Source organism: Morchella sextelata, assembly GCF_020137385.1.
Source record: "Morchella sextelata strain SCLS chromosome Unknown scls_5, whole genome shotgun sequence".
NCBI lineage: Eukaryota > Fungi > Ascomycota > Pezizomycetes > Pezizales > Morchellaceae > Morchella > Morchella sextelata.
The window spans coordinates 155,496-177,855 of NW_025408620.1; the positions used below are offsets into that span (position 1 = coordinate 155,496).

The following is a 22,360-nucleotide window of genomic DNA, read 5'->3' on the forward strand; positions in this document are numbered from 1 at the left end:
TCCGAGTGATATCGTATGACGGAGTGATTGTCGGCTAGAGCTGCAAAAAAAGTATGGCTTGGCCGCCGTTAGCCATTTTGAGGTTTCAATCCTTCCCTGGATCAATCAAATTATGACATGCCCTATATATATGCAACCTGGTGATTTATATCGTTCAACTGTGGAAACGAAAGCTTCTTTTGTTCAGCAGACAAGGCTCAGCGTGGCACATGGATGGCTGGGGGAGGCACGGTTACCTATCGATAAGCCTCAGAGCAGGGATGAGCACACTATCCCCATTTCGGTCTCGCAACAATGCAGAGCTGATTGATCCTCAACATGATAGACATCGCGCAGAGCGGGTCGATAAGAGAGGAAGGAGTAGGAACGTTGAGTATCAAGAATGATTGGTATAAATCAAATCATTCTTCTCTACCTACCACAATTAGGGAGGTATTCCGGGAGCCTGAGATGTGTAGTAGTTTCGTAGGTTGGAAGTGGCGCCTTTACGAGAGCTGAACTGTGCAGATGATCTATGATGTTAGCCAACGCCTCCTGTAATGCCGTGCTGTGCTGTAAAGTCTCAAAACCGGGCATCATTTGAATTCCCACTCCCTCTTTGTGCCCTTCATGTCTGCGCTTCCCCTTTGCTCAATCAACCCTCTCTAGGTTGTCCTTCACAACAACCATCATACGATACCAATAACTCACGATGTCTTCAGCAGGAGGATTGCTGCTCCCCATGCCTCCTCCCCCATCTACTGCAGCTTCAGTTCCATCCCCAAACACCGCCACCCCCGTATCTCCCTCCGCAGCTCTAACTCCATTGATCCAACGTACATTCACAAACTCCACACTAACCTTCTGGCTCAATGGCACTAAGCTTGCGCTCAACAATGTCGACCCCGAAGCCACGCTTCTTGACTTTATCCGCTCCCAACGCGGACTGAAAGGGACGAAGCTCGGCTGCGGCGAAGGTGGCTGCGGTGCTTGCACAATTGTTGTCCAGCAGCGTAACAGCACCACTGGGAGGATTGAGCATCTGAGCATCAATTCGTGTCTTGCGCCGGTTATTAGCGGTACGTAACACTAGCCTCTTTGTTTCGTCGGTTGCTGCTTCCCATTGGCTGACTTGGTTGAATAGTCGAGGGTAAGCACGTGATCACGATTGAAGCCCTCGGAAGCGCAGCAAATCCGCACCCGCTGCAGGAGCGGATTGCGAAGCTGCACGGGTCGCAATGTGGCTTCTGTACTCCGGGAATTGTCATGTCGTTGTATGCACTGCTACGTAATGCATACGATCCGGAGACTAGGACGTATAGGCTGAGTGAGGAAATGGTAGAGCTGGAGGGCGCGCTAGATGGCAATTTGTGTAGGTGCACAGGGTATAAGCCAATATTGGACGCGGCGAAAAGCTTTGTGAAGGAAGACCTTGGTGGAGTTGTGGTAGAAAGCTCCAGGGGAAAGGTGGTACGCCCTGAAAATGGGCTGGGTGGGAATTGGACAGCTTCTCAGGCGACAGGATCGTGTGGGCGACCAGGTGGGTGCTGTAGAGACAAACCGGGGTCGCCATCATCTGACACCTCGAGTGATGTCGATTCCGCTTCTACGGAAATCACGGAGGAATCAAATGGGGCACCAATATCGGGATCGACGTACGGTGCCCCTCTGAAATCTTCGAAACGCGAAGATGGGTGTCAGCTCTCTTCGGGGGCCTCAAAATGTGCCACGGAGGCCGAGGTACTATCGGGGCTAAAAGGGGGAAAATATTCCTTCCCCCAGTTTAATTTTAAGACATACGAGCCACATACGGAGATCATCTATCCTCCTGGGCTACAAAAGTATGTTAAACAACCTATCTGCTTCGGCAACTCAAAAAAGATCTGGTTTCGGCCAACGACCCTTGCACAATTGCTTGAGATCAAGGATGCTTTTCCCTCTGCGAAGATGGTGGCCGGATCCTCAGAGGTGCAGGTGGAGATTCGTTTCAAGCACCTGCAGTACGCCGTTGCGGTGTACGTTGGTGACATCGAAGAACTCAAGTCCTTCACCGTCGACGAGGGAGCAGGCACAGTAATCATTGGCGGCAACACCCCTTTGACCGTTGTGGAGCAAGGGTGTTTGGAATGGTACCGAAAGCTTGGTAAGAGAGGCATGGTGTTGGAGGCGGTTAGAAAGCAACTGAGGTATTTTGCTGGACGACAGGTCAGTCGGTCATTTGCCCCATGTCTGCATTATGTACTCTAGCTAGGTGTGGCATGCTCATGATTAGTATCTAGATTCGCAATACTGCAACCCCAGCAGGAAACATCGCTACCGCGTCCCCCATATCAGACCTCAACCCGGTACTGGTTGCCTCGGGGACCATCCTTACCGCCCAGTCTTTCTCTAGGGGATCGTTCGAGATCCCGCTGACAGACTTCTTCATTGGCTACCGCGAGACCGCCCTGCCAGCAGACGCGGTTATCACGCAGTTGACTATTCCACTAAGTCCAGTTAATAGCCGCGTGGTTGTTAAAGCCTACAAGCAGGCCAAGAGAAAGGATGATGATATTGCAATTGTTACTGCAGGCATGAGGGCTAGTCTTGACAAGGATGGACTAGTCAAGGATGTCTCGCTAGCTTATGGCGGGTGCGAGACCAACCCTAACCCTTCCATTCGATCGAGTGCTGACTGGTGATGGTGATACAGTATGGCACCAAGGACTGTGACGGCACGAAATACAGAAGATGTGTTGAGGGGTAAGAGATGGTTCGACAAAAATGTTTTGGAGTTAGCAATGAACGCTATGGAGAAGGACTTCGATCTATCGTTCACCGTTCCGGGAGGAATGCCGACTTACAGGAAAACACTCGCCTTCTCGTTCTTTTTCAGGTTCTGGCATGAGGTTGCCGCCGAGCTAGACCTTGGAAACGAAACCGAACGGGTTGATCATGAGCTCATCAGCGAGATTTATAGAGAGGTGTCGACGGGGTCACGGGATAATGAAAATCCATATGAGCAACGCGTTGTCGGCAAGCAAATACCGCATCTCTCGGGGTTGAAACAGGCGACGGGAGAAGCAGAGTACATCGATGATATCCCAAAGTACGACGGGGAGTGCTATGGCGGATTAGTTTTATCTTCACGAGCTCACGCGAAACTCATAAAGTGATTAAATCCTTCCTCTCTAATGACAAGTGCTAATATCAGTAGAGTTGATTTTACCCCTGCTTTAGAACTCCCTGGTGTTCTTGGATATGTCGACCATCATGATATTCCTCAGGACTGCTCTTACTGGGGTTCTGTGGTGAAGGATGAGCGTTTCTTTGCCAAGGATGTTGTAGAGAGTCATGGACAACCTATCGGCATGATATATGCAGAGACGGCTGCTATTGCACAGGCCGCTGCAAAGGCAGTCTGCATTGAGTATGAAAACCTACCCATGATTCTCACCATCTCCGAGGCGATTGAGGCAAACTCATTCTATCCCCACGATCACCAGCTCAAGCGTGGTAATCCAACTGCGGAAGCTTTCAAGGATTGCGATTTTGTCTATGAGGGTGTGACGAGGATGGGCGGACAGGAGCATTTTTACCTCGAAACTAACGTGGCACTCGTGATTCCACGACCTGAGGATGGTGAGATGGAGGTTTGGTCCAGTACACAAAACATCATGGAGACACAGGAGTTTGTTTCCCAAGTGACAGGGGTCCCGAGTTCTAGAATCGTAGCGAAGGTGAAGAGAATGGGTGGCGCTTTTGGTGGCAAGGAGAGTAGGTCCGTTCAGTTGGCTTGTATCTTGGCTGTTGCCGCGAAGAAATCAGGGAGGCCTATGAGATGTATGTTGAATCGTGATGAAGACATGTGAGTTATCCCGGGATTACTCCACTATTAGGTCTTTTTTACTGACCCTTCAGGATGATGACTGGCCAGAGAAACCCTTTCCAGGCTCATTGGAAGGTTGGTGTCTCGAAAGATGGCATGCTTCAAGTGCTCGATGCGGATGTCTATAACAATGCTGGGTATTCTAGGGATTTGAGTGGAGCCGTGATGGACCGTGCTCTCACTCACATTGACAACAGCTACTGGATCCCGAATGTTCATGTTCGAGGTCATGTCTGCAAGACCAATACCCACAGTAATACTGCATTCCGTGGATTTGGTGCCCCTCAAGGGCAGTTCATTGCCGAGTGTATGATGTCCGAAGTAGCAGACGCTATGGGGATTTCAGTTGACGATTTCCGCCAAAAGAACTTGTACGAAGAAGGACAACTCACACCGTTCTTACAGAAAATCGAGGACTGGCATGTGCCGCTTCTCCTTGAGCAGCTACGGGAAGAGGCTGACTACGACCGCCGTGTTAAGGAGGTAGAAGAGTTTAATAAGACTCATAAGTGGAAGAAGCGGGGAATTTGCTTGATACCTACCAAGTTCGGCCTATCTTTCGCCACGGCTGTTCATCTCAACCAAGCTGGGGCTCTCGTTCATATTTACCACGACGGCTCCGTCCTGCTCGCTCATGGTGGCACTGAGATGGGACAAGGACTTTACACAAAGATGTGCCAAATCGCTGCGCAAGAGCTCAATGTTCCAATGGACTCGATATTCACCAGTGAGACATCTTCCAACACAGTGGCAAATACCTCTCCAACTGCTGCTTCCTCTGGTAGTGATCTCAACGGTATGGCCGTCCAAGATGCCTGTAGGCAGCTCAACAAACGTCTTGCACCATACAGAGAAAAGTATGGCCTAGATGCTCCAATGAAGCAGCTAGCCCACGCCGCATACCTCGACCGCACAAACCTCTCCGCTAACGGCTTTTATAAAATGCCAAGTGTCGGCTTCACCTGGGGAAACTATGTAGACCCCCGCCCGATGTACTTCTACTTCACACAGGGCGCCGCAATATCCGAGGTGGAGCTTGATGTCCTGACAGGAGACCACACCGTACGCCGCGCGGACGTTAAGATGGATGTCGGTCGTTCCATTAATCCTGCGATCGACTACGGGCAGATCGAAGGGGCATTCGTGCAGGGTCAGGGGCTCTTTACTCTTGAAGAGTCCCTGTGGTGTTCCCGCAGCGGTCAACTGCTCACCCGTGGGCCGGGAACGTATAAAATTCCCGGATTTGCTGATATTCCCCAAGTATTCAATGTGAGTATACTGAAAGGCATGCAGTGGGCCGCACTGAGGTCGGTGCAGTCGTCAAAGGGGATCGGCGAGCCGCCATTGTTTCTAGGAGCCGCGGTATTATTTGCTTTGAGAGAGGCGGTGAAGGCGGCAAGAGAAGAAATGGCAGTGGAAAAGGGAGTTTTGGCGTTGGGATCACCAGCGACCGCGGAAGAGCTGAGAGTGGCCATAGGAGATCGGATTGTGGAGTGGGCGAGAGTAAAGAAGGAGGAAGGGGAAAAGGGGGCGTTTGCAGAGGCCCAGGCCTAAGGATGGTTTCGTGCAGGGTTTATTGAATTCCGTTTTTAGTTTTCTTTTCCTTTACACATGTAACACCTGTATTCGGAACATTAGGTAGTGTTTTTCTTTTGTTAGTCAAATACCAACACAAGTTGTGCATGTGAGGGTCCCGCTTGTAGTGTAATCCTGATTTCTGATATTCTCACCTCATCCCTGTCTCTCTTGTAGCACAAGTCTATGGGGAAAGTCTGGCAAGATGTGTCTAGTTGAGCACATTATAATCATGATCTATCACTCGAACTTAGAAAATGTAGCTTATGTTGGAGACTTCTTGGAGTCCTTACCTGAACCGGTCTGGCTCATAGGTATTTTGTCTTAAAGAACTGATTTGGTGCATGGGTTCCAGGCTGATGATGTACGTCTACGGGCGGAAACCATAGTCCATCGGAGCAAGATTGTGCCTCGGATCATTACACGTGTAGACGATTTGATGTCAAATAGTAGAAGAGGCCTCAACTACCTAATCCACTAATATATGACTGAGTAAATCACCATCGGCACTTTTCGATCCTATTCAATTTGAAGTGTCAGTTTTGTAGCCTATGTAGGCGAGGGTGTAATTATATACTAGAATACCTACAGATTGTGAAGGCGATGATAAATTACAAAGGCTTATGCTGTGGCATTTGTTTCGGAACGTCCATTTCAACTTGAGGCCCACGTTGTCAGCAAAACAAATACATATACTAAGTTGGGACCGCTGTAATTGATTATGTTGCCTTGTTTTAATGAGTAGGTAATATAATTTCTGGTAGCGAGGAGAGGAACTGCAACTTGGCATCCGATTAAAATCAAGCTTGACGAGATGAGGTCTTGGTTGAGTTCCTAGTGGGCGTAATGAGTGATTATAAGTTTCAAGATTTGTTATATAGAAAGAGAATCAGTGGGATAGAGTTTGTTTTGATGATGAGAGCGGATGAGGACAGAAGGCAGTGTATGGCTGGGGCTACCATCTGGGATAAACACGTCTCTTCAACTCGGCAATCTCAGATCTGGTCTACCCGGGCGACGAAAGGAGGACTTCTTGGCGTCAGGGAGACTTTTAGTGTGTCCTGTAGTACTAAGCAGTCTAGTTCCCGCTCCTGTACTCGTGTTACTAACACGTAGGCTAGTTCAAGAGTTCTAGAGTTTATAAAGAACTGAGCGCACTACTGGTGAGCGATTCTCAGAAAGATAAAGACGCGCTTTTGTATCCCTCATTTCCACTATCAACTCACTGTTCTCTTCTTTGTCATTTTCCGGCCCCCCCAGCGTACTATGTTGATATGAATCATAGGTGATCACTCGCCATCTAGTCACATTATACCTACCACTCCTAGGTTAGCTCAGGTACATATATACTCTCATCATCTGGAATACACTCGATTTATATATCACACATCATACGTACATCTATCAATTTAGGTAAAAGGCACGTCGAGGCGGTATTACCCATTCTGAAAGAGGAATTCTTACGAGAGAGGGGATGCGGCCTACATAGTATCTCATCAAATCTTCGTTTTTTGTTGCCGTTTGGATCCACCAGGCTATTCATTACGCTCTCATATTTCCTGTCTCCCGCTTCCCTTATTTTCTGTTTTACGGTAGACAAGGAGAAGGTCGCAGCTGACAGGTGACCATAGCGAGAGCTATACGTCTTTCAGGTGATGTCGCTAAGGAGTAATGCGGCTTACTGGGAAATTTTAACGTATAGTATTATATTTGAGTCTCGAGATCATGTATATCTATAGGTCACCCGTATTGCATTGATCTTGAGTTGCTCGTCATACTATGTTCGAATTCAATCACGTCCATGATTATTGAATAAAGACCTACCTAGGGCTTCAGTACTTCTATGCGTCTGTACCCCTACTCCCTTTCACGCTTTGCACTTGCGTAGTAAAGACCCGGTAACCCGTAAATAAAAATATCATAAGCCCAATTTTCTCATCTGCTACCTACTCCAAACTCCATCTCCACCATATTACACCAATCAACATTTCACGTCCCCACGCGCACTCCCCAAACCCCCAAACAACAAAACTAGCCAATTAATGGTGTTTACAACAAGGATGTCACTCAGAGACCGATGGACAAAGCTAACCCACACCGTACGGTGGATCTGGTTTATGCTCTTCTTAACCACCATCGCTCTCATTGTTGTGCTCGGCCTGCACATAGTCTTCTTCGCCAACACACACAAGGACACATCCGACTGGATGATTAACTGCGCCCCAACCGATGCTATTCCCCTCATCTCCGATGCCCAAGACGCCGTCACCGAGCTCGCCACCATGCCCACCGAGCACTGTAGAGCCCTCGACCGCAGCACCATCATCCTCTGCCACGGCACCGCCTGCATATCGCGTTTTGAGCCTATCGAGGAGCGCCGTTTGAAGGAAATAAACGGCTACAAGGAGTACCCCGAGTCGGAGCCTACGTGTATGTTCTGGGCGAATTGGCTGAATAGAATCATTGAGAAGTCGGAGTGCCGGTCACCGGACGGATTAAGGGCGGAGGGGAGGATTATAAGGGACAATGAGGGGCAGGATTTGTCGGATGTGCGCTTGCTTAGCAATACCACACTCGGGTGGACGTTTGGACGATGAGTTTTATGGGCTTCTGGTTCAGATTGGGAGCTTAGAAGAGTAAATATTCCACGTTTATCCCCTATTTATTTTAATGAAAGCTTTTTTCTCTGTTCATTTTTTCGTGAATCAATAACGTATACCTAAGTACATATTCAGTGAAAAAAACATAATCAACGAAGTCTTCCGGCTTCACAGCTGGTTCGTATTATGTAACAAAGAATCAACGGAACCTATCGAGTGATAATCCATGATAAACTATGAAGTCATTGACTTCTCGCCTTTCTTTTACTTTTTGCCTTTAAACAGACTCGGAATGATTCTCGAATTCATATCAGTTTTATGTTTGTCTAAAACTTTAAAGTCTGTCTAAAACTTTAAATTGCTCCAACTTGTTGAATCGCCCATAGTCACAGGTTTAGGTTCCCGACATTTATGCTTTACTCTCCCGGCTTTCTTTAAAATTTCTGGCCCCACAAAAAAGGTCCAGGGAACCTAAGGGGGATTTTTCATAGGTCACATTTTAGTTGACTGACTACCAAATCCAACTCACCTCCATACTCTCTCGACCCACAAACCTCACCTAAGATATTTACCTGCTCTTCATAATTCTACCAATCCTCCGAAATTCAGGCTTGTTCATACCGTTCTTCTTATCCATCTGCCCCGAGGAATCAATAGTGCATAACTCCAGTTTGTCGGCACCTACGCGCTAAACGTGTTGTAATCTCCGAGTGATATTTAATGATTCAAACGGCCTAAGCCACATCCTACGGTATGAAACTATATAGTTCAGCCTGATTAAAAATATTTGTCTTCTTTCCCCTTAAACTCAATGCCAATCGGGGTTCTTTCGTGCGACGCCGGTCTGTTCCGTCTAGTGAGTTTTGCCATCTGATATACTAGAAGCTACCTAGGACTCACACACCACACGTGTAAGGTAGCAAACAGCCAACTACATGTAGTTCGCGATGCGTACAGCCGCATTCGAAAAGTACTGGCTCCCTACTATATTGAGTCGTTCATGAATTGTAGCCCACCAACAACCATGGCACTCGCGCATACTCAACCTATTGACAGGTATGACCGCAATAGAGACATTGCAGCTCTCTCTGACAACGGCCTCGAATATGAGAATTGCAAAGCAGAAAGGACTGCCTCGTGATTTTGGCCCGGAGGTGCTAAAACTTTTCGAATGCGGCTGTACAAGTCTGAGTACTGATCAACCTTCTTACGTATTTGCTGACCTTGCGTTCGTTTCTGTCGTTTTAGTAATCTCTCTCCTCGTCAAAAACATTCCCCTCAAATACAAATAGCCACAGGTCTCAAAATGCGAACACAGTAGAGCGGATTTCGCACCACCATCCTGGAGCGTATGAATATGTAATGCGAATGCTGCTGGAACCAATAGTACTGCACTACCTTTCACCTTCACTTCTGGGGGTACTTCAGGACGTTTCACCTGAGCATACATATGTGCTATATGCCGCTAGGCTTCGTAGTGTAGAACAGCGAGATGTCGTAATACTAGCTAGACCTGCGATTAGTTGGGGATACATGTAGCTATAGGTGAGTGGTTGAGGGTGAACGGCGAGGCGAACTGGACGGATGTGGGCGTGTTTGATGCGAATACACTGTATGAGCGGGTGTCTAGACCTGAGATGAGCGTCGGGATGAAGGAGTGCAGAATTAATTTTCTTACTTTGGTTAGATTTATCAATTAGTATATGTGAGTGAGATATTGTTCCTTGGCACTGCCCATCAGGCTTTTGTCGTCAGTCAGCAACTCACGGTCACACGGGATCCCGAGAACTGTTTTACGAGAGCACGGCAAGCGGGGTGCCGACCTGCATTTCACCCTATATATATGTCAGCCTGGGCCATCTATTTGTCCACTTTACAAGTGGGCGGTACACTGGTTTTATTAATTCACGAACGGTCAAGGCTGATAAATAGGTCAGAGCACGTGGCTACAACTAGATTCTCCTATCCCAGGCGAACAAATGTTCCTTAGTTTGGGCCAGCCTTCTTAAGGTCGTTTCGTGTTACTGTGGCACAAGGTGCGGGTTGGTGATGGAAAACAGCAGGCCGACAGCCAGCGCAGCATGCATGCAGCCCTCTTCATTATGTCGACATTCTGGAAGGACAGAGCTCCACTTTCCCACTCGGCAGCTACATTTACATCTACACTCCCCGCAATCCTCGCTTTTACAAGTACGAGAAGAAAGTCAGGCCCAAAGCAAACCTTCGTGGTACCTTTTGAGTGATACGGAAACTGATGAAAGGCTAGAGACAGATAAACACAGCCTTCTTTACCCGTATAACGGTAATACTATTATGGGATCAAGTCGCTGCTGATTCTGGATCACTTCTTTTGCCATGTCCGAAACAAACATGCCCTTTGGTGAGCATAAAGCCTTTCTGTTAGTCCGATGATCTGGGCTTAGAGGCCTGCCATAAGCAGCTGAAGAGCAGAGGCTTGGGCTTCAGAGGTTCAGGTTTGAGGACAGGAAGAAAGGACGCTTCTGGCTAGAGACTGACAGTTATGGGAAACTGGTACTTGGACAGAGGTGTCTTTACAATGAAATTTAGTGATTCCTACACAAGAATCAAATAGAGAGGAGAGAAAAGGTTATGAACAAGCTAGAATACACTATTGTTTCTTCATAACAAAGTTAAACACATGTTGGGGTCCCTTCAGATGCATCCTTCCATTAATTTGCCAATAACCGTCAATAATCATTAACACAAACATTAGGGGCGCAAAAAATCGTCACAATACAGACCTCACCGCAGCACTCTCATGCGGCGTTTCCGCCTTTGGCCAGCACCTATCCACCTACACCACCCGCTTGTCAGCAAACCTCGTCTCATCACGCCCGCACAATAGAAAACTCACCTCTCTCTCACACTGCCACCCCAGCAACCACGGACCCATCTCTGGATCTCTCCACGCCAGCGCCTCACCGGGCTCCGTCGGGCACATCCTCATCTTTCGATCCCTCTCCCGCTGTTCCTCGCCATCATGCAGATGATATAACTCCTGCTGAACGTTTCCCCTCTCGACCACTCTGGCTGTACGCTCCCTCCTACACGCTTCATACACGGCCAGCGCCGTCAATACATCCTCGCGGGATCTGATGCGGCCTAGACACTCTCCAAGCACAGCCGCATCTTCGAGCGCCATGCCCGCGCCCGAGGCCAAGTATGGGAGTGTTGCGTGCGCGGAATCACCGAGAAGGACGAAGGTCCCACTGGGGTGATACCAATGCTCTGGGGGGTGTCGAATCAGCAACTTCCATTTATGCACTTGTGTGCATAGTGAGAGAAGCTTGGGGATTCTGGGTGAGTTAGTATATCTTTAAGAATGTGGTTAATCAATGATATAGAGAAATTGGCGTTATTTACCGGGGGTCCCAGTCTTTGTATAGAGCCCGCATCTCTTCGACATTGCCCTCAACCGTTGTGGCACCACCGTCGGGGATGTCGTCGGGTACTAGGAGTACCATGTTAAACTGCTTACCGCCCTTGAGTACATAATTAACTGTCTCGCGATCATCAGCTGTGTCTCCCATCCCACTACATCAGAAAAACCAGTTTTTTGATCATTTACCCCAACCCCAACCACTATTCCATACTGGAACTCTAACTAACAAACTTACCAGCATGACAATCCGGCCCCAACCAATAATTAACCTGTGGATCTTCTACAAACCCCTTCAATTCCGGATCTTTCTTCATCTCCTCCGTACTCAACAGCACTCTATATGCCAGATCTCCCGTCCTCACCGGGGGATCAACCCCACCCATCAATACTTCTCTCATCCTACTGGCAACACCATCTGCCCCCACCACCAGATCAGCATACATCTTGCTTCCGTCCTCTAGTACCACCGTGCTTCCATCCTCCCCAATCTCAACATCCATCACCCGCGCCTGGCACACCACCCTCGCGCCCAGCTCTACCGCGCGCTCTAAAAGACACCTGTGCAGCCCGGCCCTATGGAAATCCCAAAAGGGCGAACCGTACCGCTTCGTGGCGTCGTGGAAGTCCATTGATGCTATGTGGTCCCCTTTCCAGCTGATCATGTTGACCTGTTTTGGCAGGGTCGCATGTTGCATGAGGGAGGGCGCGAGGCCCCAGGAAATAAGGAGGCGCGAGGCATTGGGGAGGATTTGGATTCCGGCGCCAATCTCGCCGATGGTCGTTGCGCGCTCGAGGACCGTTACATGGTGGCCGGCGAGGCAGAGCGTGATGGCGGCGGAGAGGCCGCCGAGTCCCGCACCGACTATGATGATCTGAAAGGCGGTTAGTGGGTGTGTGGAGGGAGAAAGAGCGATAAACATACGTTGAGGGAGATGGGGGATTTGCTGTGTGACATTGGGATGAGGTTCTTTTCTTTGTGGTACGGTTACACTGCTAATGATGGGGTACTTTTCAACGGCGCTCTGGAGCTTGGGCTGGAGCTGGAAACGGATGTGGCAATGGTATTTTTGCAGAATTCAAAATATTTAGTAACAGACAGAACAAGAGCGAGAAAGCAAGTATTAAACCTCCAAATCTTGAACGATAGAAAAACTTTAAATACGCAGAGATGACCCCTTCTGTCTACCAAAGGGAGGTAAGAGCAGCAGTTAATGGACTTGCCCCAAGTGGCCATTGATCTTGCATTTCGATAGAGTAGCACGTCGCGAATGGAATCGCAGGGGAGATAGGGTACCTGCTCATCATGCGACAGCTTGCATCATGTACTCTGCCAAGTAAGTATCCCCACCGAAGTGCTCTCCTGGACACCAATACATCATAACGTATCACACACCTCCTAAGGCAGTCGAGATGGCTATCAACGGATTACTAAACGTGGTAGTCAATCCGTCGTCGCTTAGGGACGGACCGGGGGATGCAGACGATCGAGTTGAGGGCGAGGGCGAGAGCGAGGGCGGCGAGGAGCTGCACATGTAGGTCTTTGGAGCTGTCAGTCAATCTATGTGGGTATTTATTAGGTATTCTAGCATGCAGAGGGCGTGGGGAGGTTGAGTAGATGCATATATGGTTGGGGACACCTTGAGCCGGAGTGTCAAAGTTGCCGAAGTTTGAAACTTAATGGCCAACCACCACAACACATTAAAATTAAAATAGCTCTGTAGGGTGATAGAGGAAGAGGTAAATAACACTGTAACAGAGCCCAATTAATTTTATCTGTTGTGGTTGTTGAGCTATTGAATTTCTAAAAGTTGGGTTTTTGGTGAGAGGCTGACCAAATGTCACACATTAATTACCTTCCAGGCCAATAACTACCTGATTAGGAGTACGCTAGTATATAATTACCCGATTGGGAAGACATCTCTAGTTCATGGCCAGTATCTTGGCATAAACCTACTCTCTTGGCACTTTTGGATCGATTTCATGCCAAGTAATTACTAGATTAGGAATATGATCTTCACTGGAGGCCAATGTTGCACGCCCCGTCTCTAGGTGTCCCCAACCATAGGCTAGTAGTACTACTCTCCTCGCTACTGCTCTCTCAAATCCCTGTTGGTAGGCTCGTTGAGTAACGGGCAAAGCACGGTCCACTTTTTAAAAACGTTAAGTCTTTAGGAGCACTTCAATAGGGTATGTGCCGTTCGGGATAAAAACTCCCTTTAAGTATATATTAACATAAAGGATAAAAATAGTTTATTTGCGCCGCAAGACCACATCGGCTTAAACCGGCCAACTAAATCCTTGGTTTAACCCTAACCCTATGGGTTTGGGGATAGTTCAATCGGAAATTATTAGGACCTCTTATTTGCCCGACTTATAAACACGCACTGAAAAAATTGGACAGACACTGTCACGTAGAGTTTCCCGCTTGAGGGGCCAGTACAGCACATGATTTGTTTTTAACTATCTATGCAGCTATGCGAAATCCTAATTAAGGCTTCACTTCCAGCTGTGTCAGTGCCTCCGGGGCCGGAGGTTTAAGGTCTTCCTTTGTCTTGGACATCATCTCACCAGCGGCACTAGGCAGCAGCGCGCCCGCGGGATACGGGTTCTTGCTCTTAAAGTCGTCGCAGATCTGTTCCATGGTGACCCATTCCACGCCCTCGTGCTTATTGATGTGCTCAATCAACCTTTCCCCACGTTAGACATCGATCCACCCGGACCAGGGCTAGAAGAAGGAACAATACCTCTCGTGCATCAAAAGCACATGCGGCCGCCCGGACACATCTGGATGTATTGTCATCGGGAAGATAAACTCGTCATACTCGCGATAGAAGTAGTCGAAATGGTCCCTCCAGATGTCCTCGACATCCCTGGGGTTGGTCCATCCGCCACCGTAGCCACTCCCCTTGATAAACATCATGGGCGGCAAGTCGTCGATGTACCAGCTCCCCGGGATCTCGACAAGCCCGGTCTCTTCGCCCTTGACAAGCGGCTTCATCCACTCGTCGGCGCGCTTGGTGTAGTCGATCTTGGTCCACGAGTCGCCCTTGCGCAGGTAGTATGCCTGGCAGTCGTGGTGCGACATCGAGTGGTCGTACTCGATCCCGTATTTGAGTAGCAGCTCCGTGCCCTCCGCTGAGCACTCCCACCACGGGACGACGTTGCCGCGCGGCGGCTTGCCGCAGAACTCAGTGATGAGGCGGAACGACTTGTCGAGGACGTCGCGCTGCTGCTCCCAGCTCATGTCCACGGGGTTCTCATGCGAGTAGCCGTGTAGACCGCTTTTTAGCGCTTTCTGTTAGCTCAATTGCCCCCCATATATGAGTTTGGAGATTGGGGGAGGAACATCTCGTGCCCGGCATCCCGGATCATGGCGCATTCCTCTGGAAACGTCTCGAGAGAGTGTCCGGGAATGAACCAGGTGGTTTTGATGTTGTATTTTTCGAAGAGCTTGAGGAGGCGGCGGACCCCGATGGTGCCGGCCCAGAGACCGCGCGAGATGTCGCTGGTGGAGTCCTCGCCGCCGTAGGAGCCGAGCCAGCCGGCGACAGCGTCAATGTCGATGCCGTAGGTGCAGAGGACGCCTTGGATGTGCTGGTTAGTAAGATCTTTAGAGGAGGGTAGGGAAGAGATATACGTTTCTTGCCCATTGTGGAGTGTAGAGAGGGAGGAACGGGAATTGAGGTGGGGAGGGTTTACTGATCGACTGTAGGGGCGGGGGACATGGTCACGGTATTTATAGGCAAGATATGCACTTCTTTTGTCCACTCATCTCAGGTAGAGCTTCAGCTTTCAGCACTCATTCTCTCTTCGCAGATACGAGCTGTGAGACTGAATGGGGGGAGTGGGAGAGCTTCCGTCGTTTCCCCGCCATTGCTAGGGTGTTTTAGCTATCACTTGTCGCCTTATCGATAAGAAGTAGCAACCCCGCTGTGCCATGGAACGTGCCGTGCACTAACTACCAGCTGGCTTTGCCGAGTGGAGCTCCGTACGCCCAGGAAGACAATGTTGGCCGGAATCTCTTCTCTTATTGACGGGGTTTTCAAAAATTAAGTCGTAGACTGCATCTGGTTCAATTGAGGTCACGCTGGATTGAACGGGTTGCCCAAAGTAATATGGGAATTGATTGAGCTGTACTGTGCACAATTGAAATTCTATGATTTGCTGAACGGGGTTCCGTCATGTTCGGGCCGTAAAAATGGGTCGGAACGCCCTCGCTGCACGGTACGCGCTGGCCTCGTTCGAACCCAGCCGTGTAGGCATGAGACTAAAGTACTATGGGCCAGGTACATATGTACCTGCTCCACCCATCAAAGTAGCGCGATAGAAAGACTACTGACTCGGTCGGTTGCAATCGATGCAAGCTGATTGGGTTGTATTCCGAAGTGTAGATAATCTACTTTGTAGATATCTGTATTCCTATTTCCTATGGTGCCGTTTTTTTTCCCACCACCTAATCTAATGTTAAAGTGAGAGCCGAAGTATCTAACCAATTGACCGCTTTGGCGCAATTGTGGTCTGGTATCCCGAATACAACGAACTCTGTAAGCAGCGGTATGAGGCGTAGATACTGTAATTAGGTTGGCCTTGCTGAACGGGGCACGCAACAGAAAGAATTGATGAACCACATGCAAGCGCAAACCCGGATAGTCTGTCTAGATGCCCAAATCGTCTGGAGGAGGGTCAAGATATGACGGGATTGGGTAACCAATTGATAGCAATCACCATACACCCATCTTGGAACAGGGTGCATGGAGCTGCATGTAAGTGGGAGCGGAAGGTGGGGAAGGTATCTTATAACGGGAATATATAGCGACCTACCTCTTTCAAATAAAATAAATAAAATAGCCTCCCCACTAGCTAGAGCAGAGTACCTCTCACTCCAGTATTAACCCACCGACTCATCAATCCGCTCAAAATGACCTCCGCCGTAAGTATCTTGCACACTCCCACTGTCTTCCATGCCAACTAACACAGTTAGTTCTCTCTCAAAGGCCGCACTGCCCTCATCACTGGCGGCGCACGTGGCTGCGGCCTCTCCTTCGCCGAAGGTCTCGCCGAGGCCGGCGCCGACATTGCAATCTTCGACATCATCCCGCCCTCACCGTCCTTCCACACAATTGCCGCCACGTACAACGTCCGCACCGCGCACTACCACGTCGATGTCTCATCCCCCACCTCGCTACAAGCGGGTTTCGACCAGTTCGTGAAGGACTTTGAAGGCCGCCTTGACATCTGTGTGCCGACGGCGGGGATCAATAAGAATGTTAGCTTCCTGGAGACTAGCTATGAGGAGCACCAGAAGCTGCTGGGTGTGAATGTGCTGGGCGTGTATCACACGGCACAACTGGCGGCGGGGCAGATGGTGAAAAATGGGACGAAGGTGGGGTCGATTATTGTCGTCGCGAGTATTGCGAGTTATATGGCGATCAGGTCGCAGAATTCGAGTGCGTACTGCGGGACGAAGGGCGCGGTGAGGGCGATGGTGCCGCCGATTGCGGCGGAGTTGGTGGAATATGTTGGTTTTCCCCTCTTCTCTTTTTTTATAAATTTGGATACTGACGGCAAGGGGCGGGAAAGGGGATACGGGTCAACAGTATATCGCCAGGATATGTGCGCACCGAGATGACGGCACCTTTCCCGCATCTTCTGGAGAGCTGGAAGGGCGAGATTATGAACGGGAGGGTGGCGGAGCCTGAGGATATCAGGGGCGCCTGTGTTTTTTTGGCCAGTGATGCGAGTAAGTATATGACCGGACAGGATCTGTGTATTGATGGTGGGGTTACGAAGTGGTAATGGGTGTGCTTGTTGGAGTTTTTGTTAATGGATCGGCACTGAGTGCTTATTTATGATGTTGAATTGACACTGAGTGATCTTTGATTGCTCAAAGGCTGAGTGATGTTGGGTGTTGAGTTATCCTCTATGACCCGGAACGCTGTGACCCTATATAATCGTGCGGACTGATGAGTGATCCGTTATTGATTTGGAACATAAAGTGACCCTTTATGATACGGATCGATGGGTGGTTCTTTGTGATGTAGAATTCTTAAAAATGAGCTTTGGTAAATCAAAGGGCTGGGTGCTTTTTCGTGTTACAGAACACGGAATGACCCTTTATGGCTTAAATCCGAGTGCTCTTCTGATTACAGTACGCCGATGAGTGAGCCTTGGTGATCCAAAGCATTGAGTGACTCTCCGTGATCCGATGCTGAGTGCTCATTTATGATCCGGAGGAATGAGTGACCTCTTATGATGCAAATACTGAGTGAGTGAGCCTTGGTGACTCAAAATACTGCGTGATCCCTCATGGCGAGACTTTCTCCATGACACACCAACTAACCATAAGAGGATCATATGTATGATTCGAAAGAAAATTTCCCGTTATCAGCAGCGCTTGATAGAAAGCATTATGTAGTTAGAAGAAGTAGGGTGATAACCACTAGTGCCACCGTGCTGCCGCCATAAACGCTGTTACAGTTCAAAGGCCAGATATTTGACTTTCCCGACGACAGCGAGACTGAACACGTCATACAAACACTCTGTCCTGTCCGATCTCTAAATATATATAAGTCAGACCTCTTTCACCAACTGTCTGCCGTCTTTCATACATCCACTTCTTCTACGAACATCCCGTCTTTGTCGGAGTTCGTGCAGTGATGGTAACCCTCTTTCAGGCTCAATTGGGGCATTTAACTTATTGCACGAACCGTCGCGCTTTGCGCCCGACTATTTGGCATATATATATATGCATGTTACACGCTCAACCATCACGAGCATCGTTGGAAAGGAATTGTATAAAGTGCAATAATCCAAGTTCGATTGGTAAGTCATTAACATAATCATCATACAGAATCATAACTAAATACAGGATATCCGGCTAACCCCTCAAACAATAACACAAAAGAAAGAGAAAGATAGAATAATTGACACAGAAAGTATAAGAAAAAAGTCCCGACATCTCATTAAAACTACCTCCTCTTACTCGTACTCCCACTCCTACTTCTTCTTCGTCTCCTTGCTTCTGCAATCTTTCTCCTCTCCCTCTCATCTTCACTGTCCTCGCCCGCCACCGTTGTCGGACTCGTCACTCTAATCTCTGGGTTCATCACCGCCTGGTAATGAATCCCGTTCTCCTCATCCGGATAAAGTGGCTTCCCCACCTTGGGTGGCTTTGGCGGTGATGCCGGAGGCGGCGAGAATAACGGCTGCTCGACAGGATGTAGGGGATACTGCACGATCTGTTCAATGGGCGAGAAAGGTCGCTGCGACGGATGCACCAACTCCTTCTGCCGTGCGTCCGTCCATTCTGCCTCTGCACGCTGAATCTCAGCACTAAGTTCCGCGATCCCAGAAGTCTCCTCTAGTTCCTTCTTCGGTGGTAGCGGAGGCGAGTTGAAGGAGGATGAGGACGACTGTGAGAACGTCGGCCGCATAGGTGTTAGTGCGGTGTCGGGGTTGTTGAGCTTCTCAATCATTACCATCTTACCAGCACACTCGCGCACCAGCTTCGCAGTTTCCCGCATGCCTAGATACCGCCGTGTATTCGTTGAGACATCCGCAAGCCGGTTCCACTCATTCAGTGCAAACTCGCCCACGCCGACTTCGACATTAAAACGGTAGTAGTCTTCGCGAGATACTCCCATCTTGGCGAGCCCTGGGCGACCGCCGTCTTCAGGGTCGATCAGTGCCCGGTGGACACGCTCGCAGTCGTCGAGCTTGGCCATTAGCTTACGCCGTGCTTCGGTAAAGTCCTCAAAGGGCGTTGCGATGATGCCCTCCCACCATGGCTGTCGCTCACCCGTGTTATGGGCGTGACTGTGGTGGTGGCGGGAGTTAGATGCGGGCGCGGGGCCGTCAGGGCGTTTTCCAGTCCCGATAGAGATAAAGACAGAGATCTCGTCATCAGGGTACTCGTGCAAGTGTGCTTCCTCAAGGACCTGCTGCGCGGGGTTGTACCGACCGCTGCCTTCGTCCAGGAATGTGTTCTGTCCGACAGTGATTGGTTTGAAGGCACTGAGGGTTGCGGAGGTGGCACGGCCAGCCTGCCAGATGGTGCAGTTATAGCTGGGGACGGACTCGCCGCGGGAAGGATATGTCCGTAGGAGAGCTGGCGGATTTGAGCTGTTGGGTGGCGTCCCTTTGTACACCGCTGTCACGAACGTCTTGCATGCGCCTGGTCGGGTATCAAGAAGTGGTGCCTCGGCGTTTCCTTGTCCCCGAGTCCGTCGTGATGGGTTACTTGGTGAGCCGCGGCGCCCACGGGTCTGCTCTTGAGAATCGTGTGAGGAACTGCGCCGCCCACGCCACGAGTTTGTGCGCTTATTCTTGATGTGCGGTGGGGGCGGGCTTGGCGGCGGCGGCGAGTGCGGGATGATCTTGTCAAAGTCAAACCGTGTGCTCTCTCGGACACAGTGCTTGATAGCATCCTCCAGGCGTGAAGACTTGAACAGTGTCTTGCCGTACGGGACCCCCATGACGGTCTTGTCGGTGATGAAGACGTAGCGGGTTAGCTCGACATAGTATTCCTTGCATGACTCAATATCCATACGCATGCGCCCGAGCATGAGCGCAATCAGACCGCCCGTACCCGTTCCCCCGATGATGTCAAAGTAGTCGCAAGGGCGAGGAAGCTCGGACGGTGATTTCGGACCCTTTCCGTTGTGCGTCTGCACGTAGATCTGGTGCATCAGTTCGCCCAGGATGACAAGAATCGAGTATCCCCTAATGCCACCGCCATCTAATCATTTCCAATTCACCCGTCAGTACAAGCACATTCCAACCATTCCATCTCTATTTTAAGCCACCAATCGGGACATACCTAACGACAATATGCGCAATTTCCTCTTCGTCTTCACCGGAGTGACTATTTTCGCTGGCTTGGCTCCCTTCTCTTTGCGCTTCTCCTTCTTTCGCGGCCTCTCGCCGTTGTGGGAGCTGGTGGCCGATTTGTCATCGAGGCTTAAGCGCCCGACGTCCGACGAGTCTCCCTCCAGCTCAGCGAAGCCGTGGTGCGTCTCCTTTGTGATGTTGTATGCTCCTGCCTCGAGCTCCTTTGGTGGCAGCGGTGGCGGCGGGGGGTGCGATGGCCGTTTGTCGATGTAGTATGAGGCCGTCGCGGGGTTGTAGCTGTAGCCTTCACGGTATGCGGTGCTCATTGTGTGCGAGATTTTTGATGGATGGCGTAGATACAGAGGGGAGGAAGAGAGAGACGGGGAGAGAGAGGAGGGGGGAGTGGGAATGATATCTATTCTACGATCTAGTGGTATGAGTACATGATAGAGGTAGAGTAATTGGGTCGAAGCTGCAGGTGCTGGCTCGTGAGACATTCAAAACCAGCAAAGCCGCCCACCACCACCACAGGTGCGTAGTTCGAGTCGCACAACTCAAGCGCTGACGACGTTTGCAATCTAGCTTGTGAGTGGACCGGGGACCGGTGGCTGTGTGCCTGGGTCCTGGTACTACTACTCTCTCGGCGTTCGTCATTGGTTGCCACACGTGGCTACCCACCTAAACGAGCCCAAACGCTCACAAACAAACCCACCAGGGTCGATGCTGTCTGCCCTACCGTGGGCTGTGTAAAATTAAACATGAGAGCTTCTTTGCTCTGTTCTACACACTCTACACACTCTGAGTACAACCTAGGTACATGCACCATCACCTACTCAGCTGGCTTCTGCACTTGTTTTACTGCATGTCCCAATCACTCCCCCCGGGCCCCGGCACCCACTCCGTCATCACTCCCATCATATCTATCACTCCCTCTCGATCCCTCCAACAATCGTCAAACCAGATACTCAACCCCCCCTACCCCTTAGCTATCCAGAAACAAAGCAAGCAGGTACCGAGCTCGTTTTCCTGCTTCTCGCTCTCTCGCTCGCTCGCTTGCCGCCCATCCGCCCGCCACCAATGCACTGGCAGGGGTAGTTAAAGTATGATCGTCGCGTACCTAGAGCGCACTCCAGTGCAGGATTCAAATACTTGGCGCACGGCGTGTCACTCGCGACTGGGTGATGTAAGCAATCAGGCCAGGACGATCGGAGTGAACTGAAGTGAAGTGCACTTTAGATTTCATGCGGTCAGCAGAGGAGTTCCTGCAGATTCGAGAGAAGGGCGGACGAATAGGCTTCGTGGGAGATGTCTCCTGCCCTGAAAAATTATCGTGATGCCGGTGAGATCTCACATAACGTGTGGCTGACTATATCATGTAGCTTAGATTGTAGATTGTAGAGCGTAGAGATGCGGATAAAACATTCTCCCGGCTGAATAATGTGCGGGAATTGAGGTGGATTAGGACCCGCGTTTAACTACCATCGATTTAGGGATTCCGAGCAGTAGTAGTGCCAATGGTGACAATTAACGTGTAGGGCGGTGTCTGTAGAAGCACGATTTGCAATCGGACCGTATACATGTTACATGTAACGTTAACCTCCTTACCAATCTCACCCTCTCTCTGCCAATCCCCTCAATTCAAAACTACACTTCCTAGTGGAGTCTACCACGCGCAGCACACCACCGATTGAGGGCCAAGATATGACTCCCCAGAATTCTAGAGTAAAGCCCTCACGTTGCGGCTGAGTGACCCAGTCCAAGCGATCCAATCAGCAGAGCCGTCGTTGACGGGGATCCCCGGTAGAGGAGGAGCCAAGGTTGATTTTTTAAGGTTTGGCTGCGTCTGACCATCTCGAGGATTAGAAATACCTTCCAGAATAGAGCCCTTACTAGCCACAGCAGAGTTAATATATCTCATACGAGAAAGGGCACTCAAGGAAAACTTCACTTACTTATCCATCCCCATTGCGCAACCAAAACACAACTCTTTCTCGATCTATAGATAAATGACCATACGATATCTACGTATCCCATTACGACCCGCCCCGAATATAGCATCACAACCAGCATCCATTACAAATGTTCGCGATGCCGAGATTCCCGGAG

The 22,360-nt window shown here is 49.8% G+C and overlaps 6 protein-coding genes across 6 annotated transcripts; 3 read left to right on the forward strand and 3 right to left on the reverse strand.

Annotated features, from left to right (window-relative positions):
- Positions 1–691: 691 nt before the first annotated feature.
- Positions 692–5,401, forward strand: H6S33_010565 (uncharacterized protein; the record flags this gene model as incomplete). Its single annotated transcript, XM_044842267.1, has 6 exons — positions 692–1,058; positions 1,124–2,184; positions 2,259–2,611; positions 2,672–3,130; positions 3,176–3,826; positions 3,880–5,401. 6 exons carry the CDS (start codon positions 692–694, stop codon positions 5,399–5,401), a joined length of 4,413 nt encoding a protein of 1,470 aa, XP_044696495.1.
- A 2,081-nt stretch (positions 5,402–7,482) lies between these two features.
- On the forward strand, positions 7,483–8,019 carry H6S33_010566 (uncharacterized protein; the record flags this gene model as incomplete). The annotated part of the gene is made up of 1 exon (XM_044842278.1): positions 7,483–8,019. The coding sequence occupies one exon, from the start codon at positions 7,483–7,485 to the stop codon at positions 8,017–8,019; it is 537 nt and encodes a 178-aa protein (XP_044696496.1).
- Positions 8,020–10,771: 2,752 nt separating this feature from the next.
- H6S33_010567 (uncharacterized protein) lies at positions 10,772–12,380 on the reverse strand (the record flags this gene model as incomplete). Its single annotated transcript, XM_044842289.1, has 5 exons — positions 10,772–10,837; positions 10,898–11,339; positions 11,407–11,542; positions 11,661–12,297; positions 12,348–12,380. 5 exons carry the CDS (start codon positions 12,378–12,380, stop codon positions 10,772–10,774), a joined length of 1,314 nt encoding a protein of 437 aa, XP_044696497.1.
- A 1,533-nt stretch (positions 12,381–13,913) lies between these two features.
- H6S33_010568 (uncharacterized protein) lies at positions 13,914–15,075 on the reverse strand (the record flags this gene model as incomplete). The annotated part of the gene is made up of 4 exons (XM_044842301.1): positions 13,914–14,112; positions 14,170–14,706; positions 14,772–15,009; positions 15,063–15,075. The coding sequence occupies 4 exons, from the start codon at positions 15,073–15,075 to the stop codon at positions 13,914–13,916; spliced, it is 987 nt and encodes a 328-aa protein (XP_044696498.1).
- A 1,268-nt stretch (positions 15,076–16,343) lies between these two features.
- Positions 16,344–17,221, forward strand: H6S33_010569 (uncharacterized protein; the record flags this gene model as incomplete). Its single annotated transcript, XM_044842312.1, has 3 exons — positions 16,344–16,355; positions 16,407–16,943; positions 17,006–17,221. The coding sequence occupies 3 exons, from the start codon at positions 16,344–16,346 to the stop codon at positions 17,219–17,221; spliced, it is 765 nt and encodes a 254-aa protein (XP_044696499.1).
- Positions 17,222–18,393: 1,172 nt separating this feature from the next.
- Positions 18,394–20,580, reverse strand: H6S33_010570 (uncharacterized protein; the record flags this gene model as incomplete). Its single annotated transcript, XM_044842323.1, has 2 exons — positions 18,394–20,162; positions 20,244–20,580. 2 exons carry the CDS (start codon positions 20,578–20,580, stop codon positions 18,394–18,396), a joined length of 2,106 nt encoding a protein of 701 aa, XP_044696500.1.
- Between the last annotated feature and the right edge of the window lie 1,780 nt (positions 20,581–22,360).